General features: G+C 35.5%; 4 protein-coding genes and 1 long non-coding RNA gene across 8 annotated transcripts in view; 1 reads left to right on the top strand and 4 right to left on the bottom strand.

Annotated features, from left to right (window-relative positions):
• The window catches only part of LOC104097448 (putative late blight resistance protein homolog R1B-16), a 65,446-nt gene extending 54,615 nt beyond the window's left edge, over positions 1 to 10,831 (bottom strand). The window contains exons 1-3 of one of the 2 annotated variants that reach the window (XM_070182932.1): positions 10,021 to 10,831; positions 6,861 to 9,485; positions 6,052 to 6,089 (exon numbers count right to left, since the gene is read on the bottom strand). In XM_070182932.1, coding sequence (XP_070039033.1) covers positions 6,064 to 6,089; positions 6,861 to 9,471 — 2,637 coding nt within the window. In that variant the 5' untranslated portion in view covers positions 9,472 to 9,485; positions 10,021 to 10,831 and the 3' untranslated portion in view covers positions 6,052 to 6,063. Of the gene's footprint in view, positions 1 to 6,051; positions 6,090 to 6,716; positions 9,486 to 10,020 lie in introns of both variants that reach the window. The other variant, XR_011410704.1, reaches the window with a different exon arrangement.
• Positions 1 to 11,210, bottom strand: part of LOC104116744 (putative late blight resistance protein homolog R1B-16) — a 47,096-nt gene extending 35,886 nt beyond the window's left edge. Inside the window, exon 1 of the mRNA XM_070182935.1 lies at positions 11,192 to 11,210. The gene's annotated coding sequence lies outside the window, so the exon portion shown is untranslated. The remainder of the gene's footprint in view (positions 1 to 11,191) is intronic.
• A 3,401-nt stretch (positions 11,211 to 14,611) lies between these two features.
• Positions 14,612 to 15,915, top strand: LOC104097449 (uncharacterized). Its single transcript, XR_001969498.3, has 2 exons — positions 14,612 to 15,375; positions 15,733 to 15,915. It is a non-coding gene; the product is annotated as an uncharacterized lncRNA (long non-coding RNA).
• Positions 15,916 to 18,806: 2,891 nt separating this feature from the next.
• On the bottom strand, positions 18,807 to 23,730 carry LOC104097450 (putative late blight resistance protein homolog R1B-16). 3 transcript variants are annotated; one of them, XM_070182937.1, is made up of 3 exons: positions 23,083 to 23,730; positions 20,436 to 22,911; positions 18,807 to 20,165 (listed from the first exon to the last, which is right to left on the bottom strand). In XM_070182937.1, the coding sequence occupies exon 2, from the start codon at positions 22,895 to 22,897 to the stop codon at positions 21,629 to 21,631; it is 1,269 nt and encodes a 422-aa protein (XP_070039038.1). In that variant the 5' UTR covers positions 22,898 to 22,911; positions 23,083 to 23,730; the 3' UTR covers positions 18,807 to 20,165; positions 20,436 to 21,628. The 3 variants fall into 3 exon arrangements, with proteins under 3 accessions (XP_070039038.1, XP_070039037.1, XP_070039039.1); XM_070182936.1 differs by having other exon boundaries at positions 20,436 to 22,965; XM_070182938.1 differs by having other exon boundaries at positions 18,807 to 19,547; positions 20,436 to 23,730.
• The window catches only part of LOC104095661 (putative late blight resistance protein homolog R1A-10), a 39,040-nt gene continuing 29,872 nt past the window's right edge, over positions 18,807 to 27,974 (bottom strand). Inside the window, exon 3 of the mRNA XM_070182931.1 lies at positions 18,807 to 19,140. Within this exon, the coding sequence (XP_070039032.1) occupies positions 19,136 to 19,140 (5 nt within the window). The 3' untranslated portion in view covers positions 18,807 to 19,135. The remainder of the gene's footprint in view (positions 19,141 to 27,974) is intronic.

Below are 27,974 nucleotides of genomic sequence, written 5' to 3' on the forward strand. Positions count from 1 at the left end.
CCACACGCCCGTCACCTAGCATGTGCGTCACCTCAACACCAAACACATATCACGTATATTCAGGGGTTCATACCCTCAACACCAAGTTTAGAAATGTTACTTACCTCGAACAAGCCAAATCTAATACCGAGCAATCCAAACAATTCTCCAAGAATTCCAATAAATCCTAAGCTCGAATACATCAAATAAATCCTAAGGAAACAATTCTAAATGATAAAGGTCGAATATTTAATTAAAAGCCCAAAATCAACCAAAACGTCAAACTCGGGCCTCCACCTCGGAACACGATGAAACTTACAAAATCCAACAACCAATTCCATTACGAGTCCAACCATACTAGTTTCACTCAAATCCGAATCCGAATCGATGTTCAAAACTCAAAAATTCACTCTATGAAACTTTAGACAAACCCCCCCAATTTCCTCTTTAAAATTCATCATCCAAATGCCAAAATCGAAGATAGATTCATGAAATATAACCAAAATCGAGTAGAGAATACTTACTCCAATCCATGTGGTGAAAGTCGCCTAAACAGTCGCCCAATTCCGAAGTCTATAGCTCAATGCGTGATAAAAATTGCCAACCCTCGATATGTATAGAATCTGCCCAGCATTTCCGCATATGCGGTCACATTGTCGCATCTGCAACCTCTTCTTCTGCGGAACACTTTTGCTTCAAGGAAGCCATTTGAAGACCAGCTTTCCCCGCTTCTGCACACACGAAGGTGCATTGCACAAATCCTGCTATTGCGCTCAATCACACTCCTAAGCTCAAGGACGTTGCTTCTGCGAGACCGTACATGCGCCTCAAGCTCCGCATCTGTGATGACTCCAAACCTAGCTCCTTTCGCATGTGCGATCACCTCTTCGCTTCTGTGACCACCGCAGGTGCACAACATCAGTCGCAAGTGCACAACATCAGTACCAGCAGCTGCCAACCACAACGTATGAATGGAAAATGGTCCTAGACACGTTCATAACTCACCCGATCCACTCGGGACCCCGTCCAAATATATCAACAAGTCCCATAACATAACATAGACCTACTCGAGGCCTCAAATCACACATAACAAAATCGAAACGACGAATCGCACCTCAATTCAAACTTGAACGAACTTTGAACTTCTAACTTCCAAAACTCGGGCCAAAATATATCAAATCAACACGGAATGAACTCAAATTTTGCACAAAATTCCCAAATGACATAACAAAGCTATTCTAATTTTCGGAACCACAATCTAGATCCGATATTATCAAAGTCAACTCTGGGTTAAACTTATGAGCTTGCCAAACCTTCATGTTTCCAACTTTTGCCAATTTATGCCGAAACCTTCGAGAAACATCCAAATGCAAATCTGAGCATATGCCCAAGTCCAAAATCATCATACGGACCTAACATAACTATCAAAATTCCAATATGAGGTCAAATGCTAAAAAATCAAAATTGGTCAACTCTTCCAACCTAAAGCTTTAATCATGAAATTTATTTTTCTAAATCGATTTCCAATAATCTGAAAACCAAAACCGACGATTCACACAAGTCATAATACATCATACGGAGCTACTCATGCCTTCAAACAACTGAGCGAAGTACAAATACTCAAAACGACTGATCGGGTTGTTACAGCCGATCGAGTCATATGCGTCGGCAAGTACTGGTACGAAATAATTAAGAGCCCTAGCTTCATCAAAGAACACATGGATTGGAGCAGAAAGAACAAGCCCCCAAAAATCATGATTTATGATCATGTTGTATGCCCCTCAAATGATAAGTCTTCTCTTAATCCAATCCCATCACTATTTCGGTCTCAGATGTTGTTGACGTACATGAAAATTCTGATTATCTTCAGGAATTCAGAGGTATGACGTACCTTTTAGGTTCTGTGGATGGTTTGTTTTTATTGGAGTGAGTAATTGATGGCAGCATATTCAACGTCTTCTTGGCTTTATGCAATCCTACCACCAGGGAAGTGAGATCCCTTCCTTCACCCAACTTCGATCTTCCACCATCTTTCAGGGAACATCGACATCAGTTTGGGTTCAGATTAGACCTCATGACTAATGACTATAAGGTGGTTTGGTTTTGGACCTTCTATGATAACATCAGAAGTCGTAAGGTCTATCAACCTTATGTAGCCGTTTATTCATGTTATAAGGAGTCATGGAGAATCCTTCAACCTGAAAATCAAGACATCTTCCTATTTAAATACTGTATAGAAGCTCTTGTTACTGATTATTTGAATGAAGCTTATTGCTGGCTGCTGAAGGGGGAAATATGTAATTTTAGCATTCTTTCCATTGACTTTGGAAATGATGTGTTTACAGAGATTGAAGGGCCAGATGCTCCGCGCCCTTTCACTCATTGGGTGTTGAAACTGATATTGCTTGATGACTCCATTTCCCTCTTGAATGTAACTGTTTATGACAGATTTGAATATGACATATGGGTAATGATCCAACCTGGGGTTTGGAACAAAATAATTACGTTTCAATGCTTTGCATATTTTGCATATATTAAGTCTTGGAATCCTAACAGAGTCGTTTTTGTTAGCAATCATTGTCGCCTGGTCTCCTATGGTGTTATGACCCAGGAGACAAGGTGCCTTTGATTTTTTCATCCGGGCCTGAGGAGAAATGACAATGGTGGTTGTTCAGTTCAGTGTTACAAGGAGAGCTTAGTAACGATCAAACGGGGAATGGAGATCTGGACCATTGCCGCTTACAAGACCTATTGTGACTCCTTGATTGTGCTTTAGACATGAGCGGATGATATGTTAAACACTCAGCGTCTTTTATATTTATAGAGAATAGACTATGTTTGAATTTTAGAATAATAGAATGCATACAATAAGTTCATGAAATCCCATACACCATGTATCATTTGCCGCTTCTTCACCTTCAAAGTTGAGGCACTCATTACTTGGAATTACATCAATTCTCAAGCATTTACTTATTCTTTAACATGTTCACATTTTACTGATTGTTGTAACTGTGTTCACAAAGAATGTAATTGTTGTCTTTAGATCTTTGCCCAGCCTTGCCCTGATGATGTTGGTGTTATGAAAGGTTGAAATTGTTTCAAAATTTGGACAAAGGTTGGTGCCTAGATTACGAGTTAGATGAAATGTGCCATTAGCCATGAATAGAGTTATGCTTTATTTAAAATATAAGGCTCAAAATTCATGATAGGGGTATATATGAATAAAGCTAATAAATTGGTCATCTTCAAATGTAGTGATTTAAACCTCCCGGTCCGCGCCTTAAAAAGACTGGTCAGATCTATCAGACTCGGCCTCCCAACTCTTTTGTATAGGAGAATGATTCAACAGCCAAAACATGCAGTCTTGGATTAATATGGGTTTTGAAGATGTTGCTCCTGAAAGTGCATCATCTGGTAGCATAACCTCTGCTTAATCTTATTAATTTACTACTATTCTATACCAATGTATACTATCTTGCGCAAGCTTGATTCTCAGCAGCATTGTTTTTTACTGTGCTTTTAACTTTTAATACACATTGTATGAGCCTACTTATTTAAGAGTTGTACAACAAACCCGTCTCTTTTACTTTTAAAAAATGTAAGTGCCAAGTTAGAAATAACTCATCAAACTCCACAATATTATGTATATTAGTGTTAGTTTTCCCCTCCAATATCAATTTCAAGAGCACTAATGAATCACTCCTAACCCTGAACTAGTGTCCACAAGTCAAACTTGTTTCCATCTGAACAATGCGAAACCAAATAATATATTTACAAATTCACCTTTTTTCCTTTTAAGAAACAAAAGTGTATTAAAAGTTAAAAGCACAATAAAAAACAATGCTATTGAGAAGTGTTGGTACCCAATTCCCAATCGGTGTGTCTTTGACTTTTTTCTTAATTAACTTTTATAATAAACAAATCTTGAAGTAATCTATATTATCTTTCATTTCTCGACGTAGTTAAAATATTTTCTTTAATTTCAACAAAGTAATGTAGTAAAAGTATTTTCTTTCATTTCAATAAAATAATGTAATAAAATATTTTTTATATTATTTCAACAAAATGAGTATTTTCTTTTCATGATATAGAAAAACTATTTTCTTTTATTTTAGTAAAATGAGTACTTTTTTCATGTTGTAGAAATAATACTTTCTTTTTCAACCAAAAAAAAGAGTATTTTCGTTTTAGTTATGGTGCACAAATTTTGACGTTATTTTTCCGAGAAAAAGTAAAGCAGCACACTAGTCCATTTGGGTTTCTGTGAATTTTTAATAGAATAATTAAATTCTTGAAGAAAATCGAGTCTTGAAAACGTTAGGTATTTGGGGTTTTGGGGGGGGGAGGGGGTAAGGAAAGTAGCATAAAACATTATTCCTAAAAAATATTTTCTACTCATCAACCAAACAAGGGAAAATAAGTGATAATATAACTCATTTTCTAACGCCCTATGTATTTTACAGTTTTACCCATAATAATAATATAAAGTAATTGAAACAACATGTACAAACAAGGCCAATGAAAGTGGCACTTAATTTATGTGTTAACACTTAATTTAAAACCAAAAGCTTAAGATATATATAATATATATAGTAAGATGTATATATATTATAGTATAGTATAGTATATACTATATATACAACTTAAGATATATAAGATATATTCGATATATTCGATATACATATATATATAAGCTTATATATATATATATACTATACTATACTATGTATACAACTTAAGATATATAAGCTATATTCGATTTATATACTATATATACATCTTAAGATATATATATATATACACACACTATACTATATATACATAGTATATAAATCATATTCGATAGTATACATCTTAAGATATATATAATATATATAATATATATAGTAAGATGTATATATATTATATTATAGTATAGTATATACTATATATACAGTTTAAGATATATAAGCTATATTCGATATATTCGATACATATATATATATATATATATATATATATATATATATATAAGCTTATATGTATACTAAACTATACTATAATATATATACATCTTATTATATATAAGCTATATTCGATTTATATACTATATATATATCTTAAGATATACTATATATACATGTATATCTACTATATATATCTAGTATATCTAGTATACTATGTATATATAGTATATCTTAAGATATATATGTAGTATATTATATATAGTATATCTTAAGATGTATATATAGTATAGTATAGTATATATAGTATAGTATATATAGTATATCTTAAGATGTATATATAGTATATCGAATATAGTTTATATATCTTATGAGATGTATATATAGTATAGACTATAGTATAGTATAAATATAAGCTTATATGTATACTATACTATACTATAATATATATACATCTTACTATATATAAGCTATATTCGATTTATATACTATATATACATCTTAAGATATACTATCTTTACATGTATATCTACTATATATATCTAGTATACTATGTATATATAGTATATCTTAAGATGTTGGAACGAATTTACCGAATTGACGAACAACTTGTTGGAAATTGATTATCGTTGAAGAGTTCAATTCACCAACTTCACAATTGTTTCACAAATTGTAACAATAAAGTAAGCAATAGTAGAAGTAAATTAGAGAGAGATTGTGATAGATTGATGATTTTGTAAGAAAAATAAAATAATGATGCGGTATTTATAGTTGAAAATAGGGAAAAAGTGTAATTATAAAAAGTTTGGGATTAAAACAAAGTTGAGGGGTTAAATGGCTATTTCATAAATAGCCAACGACTATTTTTGACAGCCCAACGACTATTTTTTACAGTCCAACGTTTCTTTTTCTTCTTTTTTTTAAAAATTTAGTTGTTGGGCCCGCTAAGGGGACCGGTCCCGGACCCTGGCGGACCCAATCATAGGACCGACCCACTAAAACCGGACCAGACCCACTAAAACCGGATCAAACGGTCCTGGCCCGTTTAGCCGTTTGGCCCGCGGTCCCGGGCCTGGACCGGCCCACTTGCCAGGCCTAGGTTGGAATATGTAAATAAGGGCAAATCTACCTATAATTTGATTCAGGGCTCTTTCTTCCATTGTAGAACTGAAAAGTACACAATGTATAATAAAACACACGGTCTAAAGAATCGAACAAATTAACCGAGGAATCAAATTCACTTTGAGAGACCTAATATTATTTGTAGTTCACCTTTACATGTTTGTCTATTCCAGAACAGTACGGATTTTTGTTTTCCTCTTATATCAGGAAGGACTAAGTAAATAATAGCAATAACTGCCATGACTTCCCCCTCCCCCCTCCCCCCCCCCCAAACCCCAAAATTTTGCAATACGCACAAAGGGGTACTAAAGAAAACTATAGCAACAACAAATATAAATGACAAACACTACAAAGCCCTCATAAAAATGAATTTTTGACAGGATTGTCACAGCTGGAATAGCCAAATTCAGAATATGAACATAGGCAAGCTGTATATGGATAGTATGAGCTCACTAATGAAATAAGATAAACACAACATAAAATGGCTCAATTACTGCATTGACAGAGACCACCATTAGAAGAGTTTCATCGAACCATTTTCTTAAATATAAACATTTGAGTACTTTATGCAATGATTTTTCTAAATCTTTTCACTAACCATGTATATCATAATTAAAAGGCCGTACAACAAGCACATGCAACAAATGTAACAAACTCTTTATCACAATCCACAATATACTCCTATTTAGTAGTTATACCGAAGAAATCCCATTACAATCAATAGGTTAATTGTTACCTAATGATTCAACACAGTTCATGATCAGAAGTCAAAATATTTAATGGATATTAAAAGTACATTATTGATGATTTACTTACTTGAATCAAAGGCGTAAACTTTAAGTAAGTTGTTTCCCAATTCCTCATGCTTTTCCTGGATCTGCTTGGCAAAAGTCACAAGAGGACGACGGCATTTATGTAATTCAATTAGCTGCAGCGTCACACTATCTGCAAATCCTTCTGGGATCTCTTTTAAGAGTGTGCATTCTCTGATGCAGACACGCTCAAGGCATTGGAAATAATCATCGGTGGCTGTCCAATATCTAAGATACAGATCCTCAAGGAGTAAACACTTCAATTTAGGGAATCCCATCTCTGTTATTTCCCACTCATTGCCTGAGAAGGCATGAACCTTCAATTCAAGCACCTCGAGATTGGGCAACTTGCTAAAAATGATCATGCAATTCCATGGAAGACAAGTACGGCTAAGTGTCAATTTCTTGAGATTCGATGGGAAAGAACCTGGACTTGGATTGATTAAACACGGCAGCCGGTCGGAAATAAAATCAGGCGGAACTGTAACATTTAGTGCCTCGAGCTCTTTTAAATATTTAAGATTATTATGCCATCCCATCTCGCTCTGAAATTCCTCTGCTTTCCCAGCAATTTCCAATTTCTTTACTTTCTTAATCGCTTCAAATATTTCTTTTGTGCAACAAGAAGGTATCAACCCAGAAACAGTTTTGATGTTTTCCAAAACCAAGTTCTTCACCTCATTTTCTGATACCGTCTGAGGAGAGTCCAAATACATACACCAACAATGGAGATGCCTTAACTGAGACAATTTCCAAATTCCATTTGGCAAGGAGTACCTTCTCAATTTACTAGTGTATATTGGATGTGGACGAACAGTGAGAGTTTGTAAATTCAGAAGTTTAGAAATTGGTAATTTTCCAGACCTCCTAATCGTCAATGCTAAATACCTTAACCGAACTAGGTCAAGTATAGCTATGGGGAAATCGGGAATCTTCTTTTTCTCCAAGTCCAATACCCTAAGAAGTTTGAAATGACAGCTTTCTACATTAAGGATTGTTCTAGAATTGACAGAAAAGGAACGTAATTTGCTATAAGCAAGATCAGGGAATCGACGGTGAAAATAAAAGCCCATTGATTGTTGTGACACCCACCTGCAGCCTTCAGGAATAACCCATAGAGGTCCATCAATATCGGTATTCACAATATACAGAAGATTCTGGCTGTCGGCTTCTTTCAAGCAGAAATCATGAACAAGATCATGAATCATACATGTCATGATTTTACCATCCATACTTCTCTTGCTAACAATAACTAAACTTTTATCAATAAGAAAATTTAAATGACTAGCAGCCACTTCTTCCAATCCCTTCATTCCCTTTACCTTTAGGAGCCCTTCCGCAATCCATAATCTAATCAACTTTTCCATAGAAATTTCACTAGCCTTTGGAAAAAGTCCAAAATACAGAAAGCAGCCTTTCAGATAAGAAGAAAGATGATTGTAGCTTAAAGCAAGCACTCCGGAGCATTGTTGATAAGCATCAACTTCTGCTAATGAGCTCACACTTTCAGCTACTTTTTTCCACTCGTCCAGTGTCCTCTTGCTGGAGAGAACCTTGGCAACCACAGCAATCATAAGTGGTAAACCATTGCAGTTTTTGGCAACCTCCTTTCCGACATCCTCAAATTCAATCGCAAAACCATTTTTTACAAATGCTTTTTGGTAAAACAAATTCCAACTGTCCTCTTGGTCAAGTAAATGCATCCTGAAAGGATCCTTCGGAGAGCTAGCATATTGAGCAACCTCAACGTCTCGAGTAGTCAACAGTACCCGACTTCTTTTACCATCGTCTGGAAGACACAGTCTAATCTCATCCCAAGCGTTTTTGCTCCATATGTCATCCACAACAATCAAATACCTTCGACCCATTAACCTTTGTTTCAAGCAAACGGCTAAATCTGAATCGTTTTTCTTATCAAGGTCTTCTTCCTTCCCAATATTAGCATCTATTAGGAGGCCTAAAAGTATCTTTCTATAAATATAGTCCTCAGACACGGTAATCCATCCACGGATGTCAAAGAAGCTCAAAATTAAGGGATGAGAAAACAGGTTTTTGGCAAAAGTTGACTTACCAATGCCGCCCATACCAGTAACAGAGATGACTTCCAGTTCAGGCGAGCCACTCGTGAGTTGACCCAGCATGTTTGCTTGTTCAATGTTGTACCCCACCATATCGTTCTCAAGGGTTGAAGCATGCAATCGAGGTGAACTTGAATCACCAAGTGAGGAATTTCCAGCTTGCGAAGTGTTATTCTGACTGTGCTTGATGAGCTCTTCCTTGAGGGAATCAACATTTTCAATACCTCGTTGTAAGATCTCAGAAAGATTCTCGAGGGCTTCCTTTTGATGGAGTCTGTCATGTTGTTCGTCCATTACCACCTTCATCTGTGATTCAACTTCATCTTCTGCTTCATTTGCTATGTGTCTGACTTTTGCGTGCAAATTCTTCATTTGTTCACCATCAAAATTGTCAAGAAGTTCTTGCAGAGAATCAACCTTCTCGTAGAGTAAATTCAAACTTTCCACATGAGTGTCCAATAGATCTAAGTTTGATTGCAAAAGCTGAAGCTGTTGTATTGTTCCCATTAGAGAAGTTAATGCAACATAAGCAGCCATCTCTCTCTATACTTCTGCAGTAAAGGACCTCCAGATTAGCAAATGGATCAATTTGGACTAGGTAGACACTAAAATGACAGATATGGTAAACAATAACATTGAATTATTGTATCGCATGCAATAAAAGTGGTCATTGTTTTAACAATTGACTGTTTCACATAGTCTCGTTAGTGAGCTTACTAGGATTCTTATAGTTTTGTCAGAAACTTATATGATAGTAGCGAATTTTTAAAACTCTAGAGCTTTCAAGAAATACTAGCAACAAAACAAAAGAAAATGACTTTATGATAGAAAATATTTTCTTAAACAAAGATCTATTTCATACCAAACAAACTGTACATAAACTTTAATTGCTCATTTTTTAAACACAACTAGCATTGCACTCAAGAACAACACAGAAAGTTTAGTATGATCCTTCAAATCCTGTAATTAACTAACATGCGATGATAAAATATAATGATCACGACACATATCAAACTCCATATGCAGCAATCCAAAAGAGTGAAGCATAAATAGAATGATATGAAAATTGTAAAATAAGAGAAGCACCTTAATTAAAGCAGAGATCTCTGGCTTATGGCTAGTTCTCCCCCTCGACTGTCAACCACGTGAAGGAACTTTGGATTGAACTGTGTATTGGTCGATATCTCTCTCTTGGAAGCTCTTGAATGTGGTAAATTTGTTTCCCTCACTAATGTTGTGAAAGCTTCTTTATAAGAGAGAGTTAGCTGAGGTGAGACAATAACAAGAAATATTATAATTATAATAGTAGTTGTAATTACATTATCTCCTCTCTATTTTATATTGTTATTGTTATTATTATTTGTTGAAATTATTTGAGCATTTTAACATAAAAAATATTCCATGACTCATGTTAGCTGGCTTATAAGTTGAGGTTAACCACAATTAAGGAACAACATTTAGATTTAAAATATTATTTCTTAATTAATGGCCTCTAACATGGATGAGTCATGGAATATTTTTATTTGCATATGGTTTTCTTAATATTGGGTTAACTAGAACGGATCTAGAGCACAACTTATGGGTTCACGAGAATGCAATAGCTTTTGCACCGTATATTTTTATTAAGAAATTTACTAAATATATACAAATATTTGACTGTTATCCTAATTACTTATTGTATATTAACTTGAGATTGTTGTACCAACCCATAAAACTTCAAATCCTGGATCATCTGTGATGGGAAGCAATTAGACAGTCAAAAGTCAACTTAACTCTCAACTTGCAGCATTAATTAAGGGATAACACTTAAACAATGATTCTGCATATGTATTTTTAATTCTGGTTTTGCCAGTTCAACCAGCAAGATAAGTCTAAACAAATATAAGCTTTAATCAAGGGGCAACACTTCAATGAGAAGTCAAGATTTTAACATAAAATTTTACCCAAGTATAGTTTAGCTAAAGTGAACTGGCGAGCTAAGCCTTTAGAACTACTAGCTAATTGTAGCAATAATTAAGGGATAGCAAATTTAATAACAGTTTTTATTTAACTCCATATGATCTTTTAAATTATTTAGCTTCAAGATGTCTTTTTTCAGGGGAAAAAAAAAGAAGGAAAAATGAACCTGCGTTGACTGCTAGGAGAAATTTTTATTCAACATAACGGTGCACAAACTTACAGATTTGGCCATACTTGCATTGCAGTAGTAGCAAAAGCTAATATTTTGTTCTAATGAATCTAAAGGAAGAATTTGTACCAGATCCTTGTTAATAGGCGCTAACAGAGACGGAATGTTTCCGGAATTGGGGAATTTGGCGGTGGCGCAGCCGTCGGCAGGTGGAAGCATTGCCGGAGATGGAGTTTCTTTCTGTCCTTTTTTCCAAACAAGTGTCACGCATGCCACGTGTCATTTTAGGAAGGTAATTCTTTCACTTTTTTTTTTTTTTTTACAAGTAGGGGTGTGTAAAAGATTGTTCAAACAAAATATGTCAAATGAATTTTTGTGCTAGTTAAATGAGTAAAATATGCATCAAGATTTTTTTTTTAAAACTATTGATATATTATCTTTTTAAAAAATGTGCCATTTAATTGTTTCACTCCATAATCTCTTTTTTCAATATAAGGTCTCCACTCCCTAGTTGATGTTTATTTAGACATAGGGTCTCTACTCCCTAGTCTTTTTTCCAACATATAGTGTTCACTCCCTAGTTAATTTTATTTTAGACATAAGGTCTTCACTCCCTAGTTGATTTTATTTTAGACATAGGGTCTCCATCCCTAGTCATTTTTCCAACATAGGGTCTCCACTCCCTAGTTGATATTTATTTTAGACATAGGGTCTCCACTCCCTAGTTGATGTTTATTTTAGACATAGGGTCTCCACTCCCTAGTTGATGTTTTTAGACATAGGGTCTTCACTCCCTAGTCGCTTTTCCAACATAGGGTCTCCACTCCCTAGTTGAAGTTATTTTGGACAAAGGTCTCCACTCCCTAGTCGTTTTTCCAACATAGGGTCTCCACTCCCTAGTTGATGTTTTTAGACATAAATTCTCCACTCCCTAGTCGTTTTTCCAACATAGGGTCTTCACTCCCTAGTTGATGTTTTTAGACATTGGGTCTCCACTCCCTAGTCGTTTTCCCAACATAAGGTCTTCACCAGTGGCGGACCCAAGTGGTGGCTAGCTTGAACCCGCTTCACAAAAAATAATACCGTGTATATGTATAAATTAGGATTAAAGCTATTTAAATTTTGTATAAATATTTTATTTGAACCCACTTGACAACTACTATTTTACGACTAAATTTATATACTTCTAAGATTGAACCCGCTTGCACAAAATTCTGGGTCCGCCACTGGTCTTCACTCCCTAATTGATTTTATTTTGGACATATGGTCTCCACTCCTTAGTCTTTTCTCCAACATAGGGTTTCCACTCCCTAGTTGCTTTAATTTTAGACATAGGGTCTCCAATCCCAAGTCTCTATTTTTTGAGGATATACCAATCCCAACCTTTTATCGCTTTCAATAATAAAGTAATATAGATTTTTGTTACTAATAACTCACGAAAATTTTCTAGTGAAAATTGGGGCAGAAAAATTTCGTTTGTTTGCTTGTTTTGGTGCCTGAGCAGGTTATACCTCGAGGTAAAGGGTTGAGATAACCAAAAGAAGTCTCAATCCAAAATAGAGAAAAGAAAAGGAAAGGAAGTGAATTCAAAGCGCAGAAGAGGAGAAAAGATGTGGACCGCTCAAGACATGATTGAAGTCACAAGCTTTGCATGTCCTGTCTTGATCCGAAAATGCTGAAGAAGAATGAACTAGCACCTGCAGTTAGCAAGCATCAAGGTTCAGATCAGAGTCTGTGTGAAAAACCACCCAAGACTCAAGATCAAGACTCATAGATAGGATTTTTGTAACTCGTAGCTGATAGGCTTAGTTAATCTTTTTCGTTTTGACTTTGGTGTAATAAGGAGCTCAGCAAGCAGCAAATAGCAGGAACAACAGTGAAATCACAACTTCTCGGTAGTCCCAACTATCAAAACTTCTAGAACTACACTGACCTGATTTCTTTATAGCCAAGCATATGAAGGCAACCTCCGAGACAAGGTTCAGTCAAACCTTTTCAAAGTGCTTCCTATGAAGTATCCTTGCCGGCAAAAATTGCTCATAATTGCTCACTTTATCTTTGCCCGAAAATCCTTCGTGTTTCCGAGTAAAGATGGGCAGTTGTGAGTACGTGATTTTTGCCCGACGAAAAATATTCCTACAAATTCACAAAAATAGATTTGTTTTAATTATTTTAATTTTTATAGAATTTTTTAAAATTTCTTGTTAATTGTTGTTTACACTTAGTTGCATATTTAAAATTTTAAAATTTTAAAATTATAAGAAAATACCAAAAAATGTCCAAATTTTCATTACATAGCATGTTAGGTTTTAATTGTATTTAGGAATTAGTTACATGAGTTAATTATATTATTAAACAAAAATCACAAAAATATTGGTCACTTTTACATTTGCAGTTTTTAGTTTTAAATTAGTAATTTCTTTTATTTTTTTTAAGCTAAATTAATTGTTCAAATATTAGAAATAGTTAATTGGATTTATTTCACAAATTAGATCTTTGATTTAGGACCTAATCTAGGTTTTTAATTAATTAGTTTAGGATTAAAAATAAAAGAAAAGAAAGAAGAAGAAAGATAAAAAAAAAAAAAAAAAGGAAAAAGGGGCGGTTTGGGCCAACCTAATGGCCGATTGTTCCCAATTCCGCCCAGCCCCAAAATCCCTCACCCGGTCCAACCCCCATCAGACCAAACGACCCCCTTTTTCTTTGAACAATCCCATCCGTTGATCTCCTATGATCCAATAGCTGGGAACTCCCCACTTCCCCCCTTATAACTGTCCAAACAGACCCCCCAAACCCTAAAACCATTTTTTCATTTCTTTTTCATCTCCCTCAACTTTCCAAACCACCGGCGGCCGCCATCACACTCCCACCGGCGGCCGCCACCTTTAACACCACCAAACAACCCCAGATTCTCACCATACAGTGCTCGTCCCTCCCTCTTTCCAAATCCATCACTAGTTTTCCCAAAATCCCCACCCAATCCGTTGATTTTCGTATCTAAAAATCCAAAAAACAAAAAACCCTAATCTTTCCCTTTTCTTATTTCTTGAGCGATGCCAACTCGTTTTGGTCTAAAACTTACGTTAATCGATTGCTCTTAACGAGAGAAATCGATTGACATTAGTTTTAGTTCATTTTGAGGTCATCGGAATTTAACCGACCTACCGGATTCCGGCCAACTAGCCACTGGCCAGCCAAAGCCTCGTCGTCGTCAGTGTTCGTCGATTCGCCTCAATCGCCGTCTCTTTTAGAAGCTAAATCAGTGTATCTTCTCTTTTCCTTTCTTTTGTTTCTTTTCAGATTATCACTTAGGTGTTAATTTCTTTTGATTAGATTAGTTTATTAATTTGATTAAGTTCAGTGAAAGTAAGATTAATTAATTGCATGGTTTTAGGTTAAGTGAATCAGTTTTAATTAATTTAATGGTTTAGCTAAGTTTAATTGGTAAGCTCTCTGCCGTTCCAGGGCAGGGATAAGGCTGCGTACATCCTATCCTCTCCAGACCCCACTTGTGGGATTATGTTGTTATTGTTGTTGTAATTGGTAAGTTGTTTCTGTTTTGTTTAATCCTTGATTTGGTCTTAATTGTTTGACTTCTGATGTTTGAGTGTCAATTGGAATTAAGGGGTGAAAGGGTAATAACAGAAACTTTAAGGGGTAATTGGAAACCAAATTTAGGGAATCTAACTAGTTGCTCAGGAAGCTTCTAGAAAAAAGACTTAAGTGCAATAACATAATTGAATTAGGTCAGAGTTTAGGTAAAAAAGGTAAATTTTCAAAAGTTGAAAAGAGTGAATGAGAAGAAACTTCTAGAAAAGGACAGTTGTCCCAATGTTGTTAAGATAAGGTGCTGAAAAAAAGGAAAATATATCATATAAGAGGGACAGCTGTACAAAATTGGTTAAAAAGATGCTTTTTGTTCCATTTTTCAGTTGACAGATTCCTCTTTATATTCCCTTATTTTCTTCATACAGGGCACGACTGATTTCTATAAAAGGGAACACACTTTTCATTTAGGGGAAAGAAATTCATCTACTCATTACACTCTCACTCTCACACACACTCGAGAGCAAAAGAAAGGCATCTTCTCTGATTTAGAACACTAAATATTCCACGAAAGAAAAAAAAAAGTAGGATAGAGAGGCTATTTCTGAATTGTTTGAGGCAATGTTCATTCCTTTTCATATTGCTGGGTTTCTAAATATTCTGAATCGAAACTGCTGTTGTTCTCTGCATAGTTGGACTCCAATCTGTTTTTTCCAACCTCTACTGGGGGTTTTCTTTTCCTTTAAGCCTAATCCTCAAGTTATTAGGTATGTTTTCTTTGAAGCTATTGTCGGATTTGCTTGGCTATGAGTATTATGATTGTTCTTTCACTCATTTGCAGTCATTACTTGAATCCATGACTTGTTTTGGCTAAGTCCATTTATTGATACTTGAATGTATATGCTTTGATTTAGCTTAAATACTGAACAAAATACCTGTTCAATTTAACTAGAATGAGATGTTTGATTTTTGATTTTCCCGAACGTAACCACTTCGTGTGTATTGGCTTGATTCCTATTTTTGAGTAATGTCACATGTTGAAATGAAATCTGTATAGTCAGCTAAGTTTGGAAGTCGTGGATTTCATAGTTGTTAATTAGTGTAATACTCACGTGTTTAAGCAGGTTAATCTCGTGATTTAATCTCAGTTATACAAGGTTAAGCAAATGTGAGGCAGAAGGGGAATACTGATTTATGAGGTTTTAGTGTTGTATAGTTAAACTCTTATTGTAATATTCATCTAGGGCTATTACTGTAATAATTTTGATCGACTCAATGAAGATAAGCAGATGTTGGATTTTGTATAATCTGTGATTTGATTTAATCACTCTTTGGTATGGTAGTTGGATATATAATCTTGTATTTCCATTTGTTGTGCTTCACGTTTGGGCCTAAATGCTATGGGTCTCAATGTAAGCCCAATGTCATTCCACGCGACCTAACTGAGGTCCAGTTCTGTTTCTCAACCAAGCATGACCCCTATACCCATTATTTGATTACTGGCCATATAGAATTGGGTAACTAAAAAATAGGTTATTCCAGCAGTTTGCCAAACCATTACCAATTTGTTTGCATGAATTCTTTAAGCAACCCAATACTTTCGATTGTTTTGTCCTTCACATGTGCTAGCAATCAACTTCAATTGCCTTTATCAAGATTCATGTGCCAATAATTTATCTCTTCACATGCTGTGTTTTGTTTTACAAATTAATACCTGTCTGTGGGGCCTGGTGACAGAAATAGGCCCAGTTCTGTTTTGTCAACAATGAGCTCTTGGAGCTCTTTTGACATGAATTTCTTTCTCTTGGGCCTAGTCGCTAATGTGCCAGGCCTGTCCCTTACTTTGTGAATCTTTTTTTTTAAAAGAGAATTCTAATGTAGCAAAGGTCCAAAGGATTAGAATTAATTAATACTTGTACGCTTATCCACAAATGATTTTTCATAAGTGAGACCTTACAACAAATCTCAAATTAGTTTAGGACAACAATTCATGAATATTCGTAGTTTGCTTTAGGCGCGATTAAATAAATCATCGTGACTATGGGTATGGTTCCCGTGGCATAGTCATGATACGTAAATCCCATTCGGGTGTGCATTTCATGTGACCCGACCACAACTTCTAATTATAATAAAAATAAACATGTTAATCGCGGGTGCGTTTCACGTAGCGCGATTCGTAATGTGTACAAAAACAAACGAGTGCGCGACATCGCGACTTGTTCAAACAAATTTCATAAACAATTAAAAGTGCTAAAAGATAAAATACACAATAGGTTCTAAAACATGTAATAATTCAGATAATTAAGCCAGGTATTAATTGTTAAGCGACCGTGTTAAAACCACGGAACTCGGGAGTGCCTCACACCTTCTCCCGGGTTAACAGAATTTCTTACCTGGTCTTTTGTGTTCGCAGACCATAAATAGAGTCAATTTCCTCGATTTGGGATTTAAAATAAACCGGTGACTTGGGACACCATAAATTATTCCAAGTGGCGACTCTGAAATTAAATAAATAATCTCATTTCGATAAATGTCACTTTAATTGAAAAATCCCTTATCCCCTCGGGAAAAAAGGAGGTGTGATAAACTACTTAACAGTTTTGGAGGCGGATTACTCGATTTTTTTATCGGGTAAACCGTTAACCCGTTAAGAATTTTTATATTTATACATTTACCCCTGTGTATATAAAGTACTATTAAAACTTAAATGGCTAAATCTCGTATGTCTGTAGCTAATGGCATTGGCAGTCGTCTTTAGCTTCTAATTAGGATAAGCTACTACAACTAACAGAGACAGTTTGAACTATGCATTTGACCGTTTGGTCTTGATTGTTCAAAAATTTCTATTTGGTTTAGCCAATAAACCGTCCGATAACTGCCCGATAATTGTCAATCCGATATCAATCCGCCGGATATCTTATTGCATGGCTAGCGAATTATTATATTTATAATCCGATAACCGATAAGTCAAACCGTTAATCATAATTATACGCCCGATCGGCTCCCCTAGGATCTGCTGAACGTGGTGCCTTAGGTCCATTTGGTTTATTGGTTCTCTGACAGATAAGGGCTTGTCCCAGCAAACTCCAATATACTTCTACATTGCAAAAAATGCTGCTGGAATTTTCACCACATTCTTCTGCAATGATCTTACGAGGTTCTAATTGTTATTAAAGATTGTTTATTGATGATTATTAAAGATTGTTTATTGTAGCTCTCAAAATGTAACTAAGAGTATTTTTTGGAAAGTGCTTTACTAGACAATGTTATTCCGAATGTTGGGTGTCAATGGATATTTAAAAACTGACTAAATCGACTGAAATGTACCGCATCGAACCAATTTTTAGGTTTCTTTTAATAAAACCATAGGTTTTTATACAAATCTTTAACCTTACCGTTAATTAGGATAGGTTTTTAATTTTATGAAAATAAACCGAAAAAATACCGAACCGTACCGAATAAATTTACATGTGAAAAATATATTTATATATTAAGTTTAAAAAATAATAAAGCATATTCACTGGCAAAATTCTAATTCACAAATTTATTATACTACTTCTGCTGAAACTAAATTATTCCAACATATTTACTAACAAGACACAAAGTATTTTAGCGATTATAAGTAGCAAACTACAATGTATTGAATATGTTTCCTTTCGTATAATTTAGATTTATGTTTTTGAATATTTAATCTTTTTATAGACTTTATTCTTGAGTTCCAACTTGGTTAGTATCTTTGCACTCGTGTGATTTATATTTTTTGTATCTTTGCTTAGTTGTTTTTACGCTGCTGTAGAATAGTTGATGGATACTCTGATCATCTTTCATATTTTCTTAATTCATCACCTTTCAAACAGTAAAAATATTTTTGATAAGTCATACATAATAGTGACTTTTACAAGACACTGTTTTGCATTCTACTAGTAACTTTTATAAGACATTGAAAAAACTATCAAAAATTAATCGAACCGTACCGATATCGAAGAACCGACATGATTGGGACAGTATCAGAAAGTCAAATTTTGGATACATAATAAAATAACCGAAAAATTGGTATGGTACAAATTTCATAAAATAACCGGCCGAATCGAACCATTGACACCCCTATTTCTACCTATCTTAGGGATCACAAGTATATGAACATTTCTAAATGAGGAAAGGCATAAATAACTTCAGCCGAGTAATAGTATAACATCCAAAAAATAACAAAGCATTGTCGGAATGATCTTTAAATACCCGTTCAGCATGCTAAATATGAATATAAATCCCACACCTTATTACAAGAGCACATTGAAAATTTGCTAAGTATGACTATAGAATCCCACACCTTATTACAAGAGCACATTGAAAATTTGATCTCTGAGAAGTTACATTTCTTGCTAGAGAAATGACATGAAAATTTTTAAAGAAAAACCAACAAAGAGAACACAAGCATATAGCAGACAAAAGTTACAGCGTCATCTGTATCTTCATCTGCACGTTCCTTGATTCTTTCTCCACTTATTCTCAAGGCTGTGCTTTCTCAATCTAATCTGTTAAAGAAAATCTCCAAGATGACTCTCAAGTAAACGTAAAGTGAAAATAGCGAGAAATTAGAGTTCATAGCCCTTTTCTTTATAAGCAACACATATCCACATGGCTTATATGATTCAGCATATTTAATTTCAACCACATGACAATTGTTAAAATATGATCTCCCTTCCTTATCATTGATGTAGGAGGCATTTTTTTCTTTGGGCAACAATTCATGTGCCACCTTTTCAAGAGGTTAAAGTAATATTTTTGTTGATATTGCTTCCCCCTGTTACACAAGTAGTAGACAATAGATAAAGATATGGTCCTCTAAGCAAGGCCTTCCCAAAGGTTTGTTGTTCCTAACATATTTCTATCACCAAATCTACCTATAATTTGATTCAGGGCTCTTTCTTCCATTGTAGAACTGAAAAGTACACAAATGTACATTAAAACACACGGTCTAAAGAATCGAACAAAATTAACCGAGGAATCAAATTTACGTTGCGAGACCTAATATTATTTGTAGTTCACCTTAACATGTTTGCCTACTCAATGAACAGCGATTTTTAGTTTTCCTCTTATATCAGGAAGGAATAAGCAAATAATAGCAAGAATAAACTACCATGACATTTTTCCCCCTCAAAATTTTGCAATACACACAAAAGAGTACTAAAGAAAACTACAACAACAACAAACAACGAACATCACGAAGCCCTCATAAAAATGTCTTTTTGACAGGATTGACAGAGCAAGAATGGCCAAATTCAGAATATGGACATCGGCAAGCTTTACAGGGGTAGTATGAGCTCTCAACTAATGAAATAAAATAAACACAACATAAAATGGCTCAATTACTGCATTGACAGAGATCAACCCTGAAAGAGTTTCATAGAGCCATTTTCCTAAATGTAAATATTTGTGTACTTCGAGCTGTGGAAGCAGGCACTAATGTTTGCATTACGGTAGGCTGTCTACATCACACCCCTTAGGGTGCGGCTCTTCCCCGGACCCTGTGTGAATGCAGGATGACTTGTGCACCGGGCTGCCAATAATATATATTTGTGCAATGATTTTTCTAAATCTTTTCATTGACCATGTATATCATAATTAAAAGGACGACAACAAGCACATGCAACGTATGTAACAAACTCTTTGTTACGGTCAACAATATTCTCCTATTTAGTAGTTATGCAGAAGAAATTCTATTACAATCAACAGGTTAATTCTTACCTAATGATTCAACACAGTTCATGATTAGAAGTCAAAATATTTAATGGATATATTGAAAGTTCATCGTTAATGATTTACTTACTTGAATCAAAGGCATAAACTTTAAGCATGTTGTTTCCCAATTCCTCATGCTTTTCCTGGATCTGCTTGGCAAAACTGACAAGAGGATGATAGCATTTATGTAATTCAATTAGCTGCAGCGTCACACTATCAGCAAATCCTTCTGGGATCGCTTGTAAGAGTGTGCATTCTCTGATGCAGACACACTCAAGGCATTGGAAATAATCATCGCTGGCTGTCCAATATCTAAGATACAGATCCTCAAGGAGTAAAAGCTTCAATTTAGGGAATCCCATCTGTTATTTCCCACTCAACGCCTGAGAAGGCATCATCCTTCAATTCAAGCACCTCGAGATTGGGCAACTTGCTTAAAATGTTCATGCCATTCCATGGAAGACAGGTGCGGCTAAGTGTCAATTTCTTGAGATTTGGTGGGAAAGAACCTGGACTTGGATTCATTAAACACGGCAGCGGGTCGGAATCAAAATCAGGCGGAACTGTAACATTTAGTGCCTCGAGCTCTATTAAATATTTAAGATTATTATACCATCCCATCTCGCTATGAAATTCCTCTGCTTTACCAGCAATTTCCAATTTCTTCACTTTCTTAATCGCTTCAAATATTTCTTTTGTGCAACAAGAAGGTATCAACCTAGAAACAGTTTGTATGTTTTCCAAAACCAAGTTCTTCACCTCATTTTCTGATACTGTCTGAGGAGAGTCCAAATACATACACCAAAAATGGAGATGCCTTAATTGAGACAATTTCCAAATTCCATTTGGTAAGGAACGATTAGCGTGTATTCGGGTCAGACCAACAATGAGAGTTTGTAAATTCAGAAGTTTAGAAATAGGAAATTGTCCAGATCTTGAAATGCTCAATGCCAAATACCTTAAAGAACTAGGTCTAGTATAGCTATGGGGAAATTGAAGATTTTCTTCTTCTCCAAGTCCAGTACCCTAAGAAGTTTGAAATGACACCTTTCTACATCAAGAATTAATGTTCTAGAATTGACAGAAAAGGAACGTAATTTGCTATAAGCAAGATCAGGGAATCGACTATGAAAATAAAAGCCCCTTGATTGTTGTGATACCCACCTGCAGCCTTCAGGAATAACCCATAGAGGTCCATCAATATCGGTATTCACAATATACAGAAGATTCTGGCTGCTGGCTTCTTTCAAGCAGAAATCATGAATCATACATGTCATGATTTTACCATCCATACTTCTCTTGCAAAGAAATTTCACTAGCTTTTGGAAAAAGTCCAAAATACAGGAAGCAACCTTTCAGATAAGAAGGAAGATGATTGTAGCTTAAAGCAAGCACTCCTGAGCATTGTTGATAAGCATCAACTTCTGCTAATGAGCTCACCCTTTCAGCAACTTTTCTCCACTCTTCCAATGTCCTCTTGCTAGACAGAATCTTGGCAACCACGGCAATCATAAGTGGTAATCCCTTGCAGTTTTTTGCAACATCCTTCCCGACATCCTCAAATTCAATTGGAAAACCTTTTCCTGCAAATGCTTTTTGCTGAAACAAATTCCAACTGTCATCAGGGCCTAGTAAATGCATCTTGAAAGGATCCTTCGAAGAGCTAGCATATTGAGCAACCTCAACGTCTCGAGTAGTCAACAATACCCGACTTCTTTTACCATCATCTGGAAGACACAGTCTAATCTCATCCCAAGCGTTTTTGCTCCATATATCATCCACAACAATCAAATACCTTCGACCCATTAAACTTTGTTTCAAGCAAACAGCTAAATCAGAATCGTTTTTCTTATCAAGGTCTTCTTCCTTCCCAATATTAACATCTTTAAGGAGGCCTAAAAGCATCTTTCTATAACTATAGTCCTCAGACACGGTAATCCATCCACAGATGTCAAAGAAGCTCAAAACTGGGGGATGAGCAAAAATCTTTTTGGCAAAAGTTGACTTACCAATGCCGCCCATACCAGTAACAGCATTGACTTCCAGTTCAGGCGAGTCTCTGGTAAGTTGACTCAGCATGTTTGCTTGTTCAGTGTTGTACCCCACCATATCGTTCTCAAGGGTTGAAGCATGCAATCGTGGTGAACTTGAATCACCAAGTGAGGAATTTCCAGCTTGCAAATTGTTATTCTGACTGTGCTTGAAGACCTCTTCCTTGAGCGAGTCAACGTTTATAGCTCGTTGTAAGATCTCAAAAAGACTCTCGAGGGTTTCCTTTTGATGTAGTCCGTCATATTGTTCGTCCATTACCACTTTCATCTGGGATTCAACTTCGTCTTCTGCTTCATTTGCTATGTGTTTTACTTTTGCTTGCAAAATCTCCATTTGTTCAGCATCAGAACTATCAAGAAACTCTTGCAGAGAATCAACCTTCTCATAGAGTAAATTCAAACTTTCCACATGAGTGTTCCATAGATCTAAGTTTGATTGCAAAAGCTGAAGCTGTTGTACTGTTCCCATTAGAGAAGTCAGTGCAACATAAGCAGACATCTCTCTCTATACTTCTGCAGTAAAGGATCTCCACATTAGCGAATGAAGCAATTTGGACTCACTAGACACTAAAAATGACAGAAATGACAAATTCACATACAATACAAGTCATCATTTGTTTTTTTGTTTTTGTTTTTGGTAAGGTAATAGGTTTTCAAAATTTTAAAGCTCAATGCATACTTTACCTCTCTAACTTGCACAAAATTCGGTAGCTAAGACCCCCTGAATGGCACACTACTTTATTTTTGTTTTCTGCAAAACCAACCATGGTCAACCACAACCCTCAGCACTCAAAGATTTTGATAAAGCAATCTAATATGAAAACTACTGCATTTTCTCCACTCAGAAACTATGGAAAAGCTCTAACTTATCCGTGGCGATGCTTTCCTTATAGCTAGTAAAGATCCGGCGAAGGTGACAGAAAATTTGGTGGCGAGGTAGAGAGTAAAAAGGTTACAGGCGGATTTAGAATTGGAGATGATGAGAAGGAAAATTTGGTAGAAAAGCTTTTGTCTTTAATCTGTCTCTCCTTTTGTTTAATGTTAAAACTAGCCCGGTTGAAAGAATTGGAAGAAATCGAGAAATATTTCTAGAATTGGGAGGATTTGGCGGTGGTGAACCGTCGACATAGGTGGAAGCATTGGCGGAGATGGAGTTTTCGTCGACGGAAACGACGGTGGAGGTGACGGCCGGACCTTTTTCTTTTTAGGTGATCGCCGGACTTGGGCAAGGTATACAACAAAAGCCCCAATTTTAGTAAATCCGCATACGCATACTAAAAAATGGAGAAAATATTTTCCACCCCAAACGAGGGAGATGATCACTTTTGCCCAAAAGTTTTTTTATTTTTTAAGATTATCTCAAATTTTTACTTATTTCGTAAAACAAATATGTTGAAGTTGAGTACAAAGTATTACTCTAATATTAGCAAAAGTATTTTTTTTAAATTAATTAATCAAATATAAATAGTTAATTTCCAAAACTACTTTTACGAAAATTACTTCTGACAAAAATAAATTATGAAAGATTTTTTTAAACTTGGACAAATATAGTACTTTAAACATTATTAATGATATCTAAGAATTAGAGAAGCACCTTAAACCAGAGACCTGTTGGATTGAATTTGTACGTCTTAATTGGTAGATTTCTCTCTTGGAAGATCTTGCTAAAGCTTCTCTATGCGGTGTATATATGTGTATGTGTGTGATGTGTAATTATAAGAGAGTGAGGAGTAAATATATATATATATATATATATATATATATATATATATATATATATCTTGGAATATATACATGCGCGCGCGATGTATATGTGTATATAATATTTGTTTTTTGTTGTGTAATTATTGTTGTTATTTTTATTGTTATTTTTCAAAGGTCATTTGACCATACATTAAATATTCCAAGATTCATGTTACTTTTGGTACCAAAAAAAAAAAAAAACAACAACTAGTATTTACCTCTAATGAATCTAAAGTAAGAATTTGTGTCAAATCTTTGTTAACATATAATAGTAGTTATTAATCGAAAAAGAATGTCAATGCTTCCATATGTAGTTGTAGTTCAAGAGTGACTTCTCAGAAATAATCAGTTAACGAAGATCTTTAAGAGAAGTTATGCTCAATAGCTACATCCATCAAGCTAATTAAGGGGCAAAGGCACATATAACCATTCTCATGGATTTTATTTAGAGATTAACCAGTATTTATTTTATCCTAAAATTTTAAACTAAAAATCTTAACTTCAGGACAATTCAAGATATTTTTGTCTTGAAAAATTGAAATGAAAAACTGAAATTCAGGACGCATGGACTAATTTCTAAATAACAACTTTTTAGAGTAGTTAATTCCTAAAGCCAAGGCCCTTTGACATCTTATAACACCAATAACTCTCTCAAGTCTCTTTTTTATAAAACGTATAGCATGGTACACCGTAGGAGGTTTAGAAAAATATATTTTATTAATTTTAACATTGTAAAAAGCCACAAAAACTCATTTCCTCCCTAGTGATGTAGTCTCAATTGAACGGCTGGCACAATATGAGTAGTATAATTACGTTGCTTGTATGAAAAAATAAAATTTGCAAAATTCTTTCACCTTATTTATCCTGATAAAGTAAGCAATGTATTCGGTGGATCATAGACCTTAATTACCCTGAGACTTGAGAAAATATTTATGGGGTCGAGGTGATTTCCGAGAGAAAGATGAGAATTTGGTGATGCAGGTAAGACCGACGATTAGCTCATAAAGCATATAATTTCAGCAATTCAAATATTCATATATGGGACACCAAAATCTCCTGAACAATTGCTTACTGCTCTGCCAGAGGCGGATCCAATGTATCTGCACCGGGTTCGACCGAACCCAATACTTTTTGACGCGAAACATAAATTTATGTATAAACATTCACTAATATTGCAATATATAGCTAGCAATATGAACCCATAACTTTAAAAATACAATGAGTTCAATGCTAAAAACCTTAAATACTAAACTATAAAACTTAAGTCCTAGATCCGCCTCTGTGCTATAGGAAAGTGCAACTGCGCTTGTATCTGCCAGGGTTGAAGCAGAAGAAAGGAGAAATAATATACGTTTGAGGGAGGAGCAGGATGACGCTTATTGTGCTGCACTTGAAGTTGATCAGGGAAGCACTTTTAGGTTCTAAATAGGCTTTACAAGTTCAATCTTGGAAAGGGCAAAACAAATGTGTGTTGCTAAACTATTAATCCTATACCCAGGCTAGAGAGCCTCGGAGGAAAGAAGAGCAAGAGTGGCAGGGAAAAGAAACTGTTGAAGCTGAAAGGAGGCTGAAAGAGAAGTTGCATTGGCTAAAATGCGCAAGGAGAAATTATTGTCACTGGGCCCTGAACCTGAGTAGGCTTGATAGGATATATGCATTCTTGTTATGTTTTGATGATCTAACAAACTCAATGATAAGAACCAGATAAGGTACTTGATACACATCCTCAAGTATGTAAGAATAACAAGTCTTAAACTGGGAAAGTGAATCAACTCTTAAGAGTCAAAAAGAAAACAACAAGGGGAACAAATGGACACCAGTTCCCTTGGTGATCGTACCAGTCAACCTCCCAACAGCTGTAAAGCTGCTACCTGCACACGCAACAGTGCAAAACAGTGCAACAGTTAACTTCATTGGGAATGCCCTTGTACCAAACATGCTTGCATCATTCAAATGATGCCACCTATGTAATACTAACATTAAACCAAAGGCAAAACATCACTTGAACATTGAAGAATCCATCTAGCATTCTCTCAAGTCCGTGCATCAAACCAACAAGAGATTCTCAAGGGCATCAAGAACAAAGAACAACATAACAAAGGACCAGTTTCTTGTATTGAGTTATTACATGTCCTTAGTTGTGTTGCACCTTTGTTAAAGTACTTTATATGTGATTCTTACTTAGCTTAGTTAGAAGCATTGTGTAGGAAACTTTTGTAAAATCATAAACCTTGCGTTTGTGTCTTGGCTAGAGTTAGTCGAGTTGTAAACTTTGTAATGAAGTTATTACAAATGGGCTTGTAATAGAATTGTTACAAGTTAGTGAGGGATTAAGAGATTAATTCCTAGATTACAATAGGTTGTAATCTGAAGTTTGCTCAGTAGTGAAGTTGAAATCCTACAAGGGTAGGTCGTGGTTTTTAATACCGTGAGCGAGGAGTTTTCCACGTAAAATTCTATTATGTCATTTACTTACTGCAGTGTGCGTGCGTTCAGTGGAAACTAATAGAGAACCTGGTTCTCTATATAAGTTTGGTGGACCCTTAGTTTCTATCAATTGGTATCAGAGCAGGTTCTTTCTATCAGGCTAACACCTAGAAAGGATCCTTATGGCTACTTCACCAAATTTTGAAGAAGGTCAATCTACCTACATACCACCAAGATTCAACGGCCAACACTATGGATGGTGGAAGACAAGGATGCATGATTTTATCATGGCTGAAGATTCAGAGCACTGGGATGTTATCTGTGATGGACCCTGCGTCCCTACGAAGACCAATGGTGACCCAACAGTAACAACTCCCAAAACAAGAAATGAATTCAATGATGCTGATCGCAAGGCCATAGAGAAGAACTTTCGAGCCAAAATAATTCTCGTATGTGGTATTGGACCATACGAATACAACATGATTTTAGCATGTCAATCCACTAAGGAGATCTGGGAAGCTCTCTAAACAGCTCATGAAGGGACAACTCAAGTCAAGTAGTCGAAAATTGACATGATAACCACAGAGTATGAGCTCTTCAAAATGAAAGATGATGAACACATTCAGGACATGCATACTCGCTTCACCTCTATCATCAATGAGCTCCATTCTCTGGGAGAAATCATTCCAAGGAACAAACTTGTTAGGAAAATAATTAGTGTATTACTCAGTTCCTGGGAAAGCAAAGTAAATGCTATCACGGAGGCAAATGATCTACAGAAACTGACTATTGATGAACTCATTGGGAATCTGAAAACTTATGAAATGAAGAAAAAGAAGACAATGAGAGAAGAGAGCCCAAAAGGGAAAAGAACCCGGTGCTCAAGATAGACAACAATGAATCAAGTGGTAAGGATGCTGATATGGCCTACTTGACAAAGAGGTTTCAGAAAATGGTTCGCAGAAATGGAGGTATTCAAAAATGGAGCAGCTCCAGCAAACAAAGAGGCTATGACCTATGTCATAAGTGTGGGAAGTCAGGACATTTCATCAAAGATTGTCCTCTCCTCAAGCAAGATTAGTACAAACATAACACAAACAAAGCAGCTAAGAGGAACTAGGTTCCTGACAAACGGTTCAAAAGAAAAAATGTTGCTGACAACGTTATGAAACAAGCTCTTGCTGCATGGGGAGACTCTTCCAGTGAATCTGGAGAAGATGATGAAAAAGGCGACAGCTCCATGATGGTAGTAGAAAGTGAAGCAATTGAATATGAATCTATCTTTGCCCTGATGGCACAATCTGATGATGATGAAGATGATGACGATGAGGTAAACTTTCTAGATATCCAAAGAAATCTGAAGTCTTACTCTCCAAAAAAACTTATGTCTTTGGCAAATGTTTTAA

Source organism: Nicotiana tomentosiformis, chromosome 8 (genome assembly GCF_000390325.3).
Source record: "Nicotiana tomentosiformis chromosome 8, ASM39032v3, whole genome shotgun sequence".
In the NCBI taxonomy this organism is placed as follows: domain Eukaryota; kingdom Viridiplantae; phylum Streptophyta; class Magnoliopsida; order Solanales; family Solanaceae; genus Nicotiana; species Nicotiana tomentosiformis.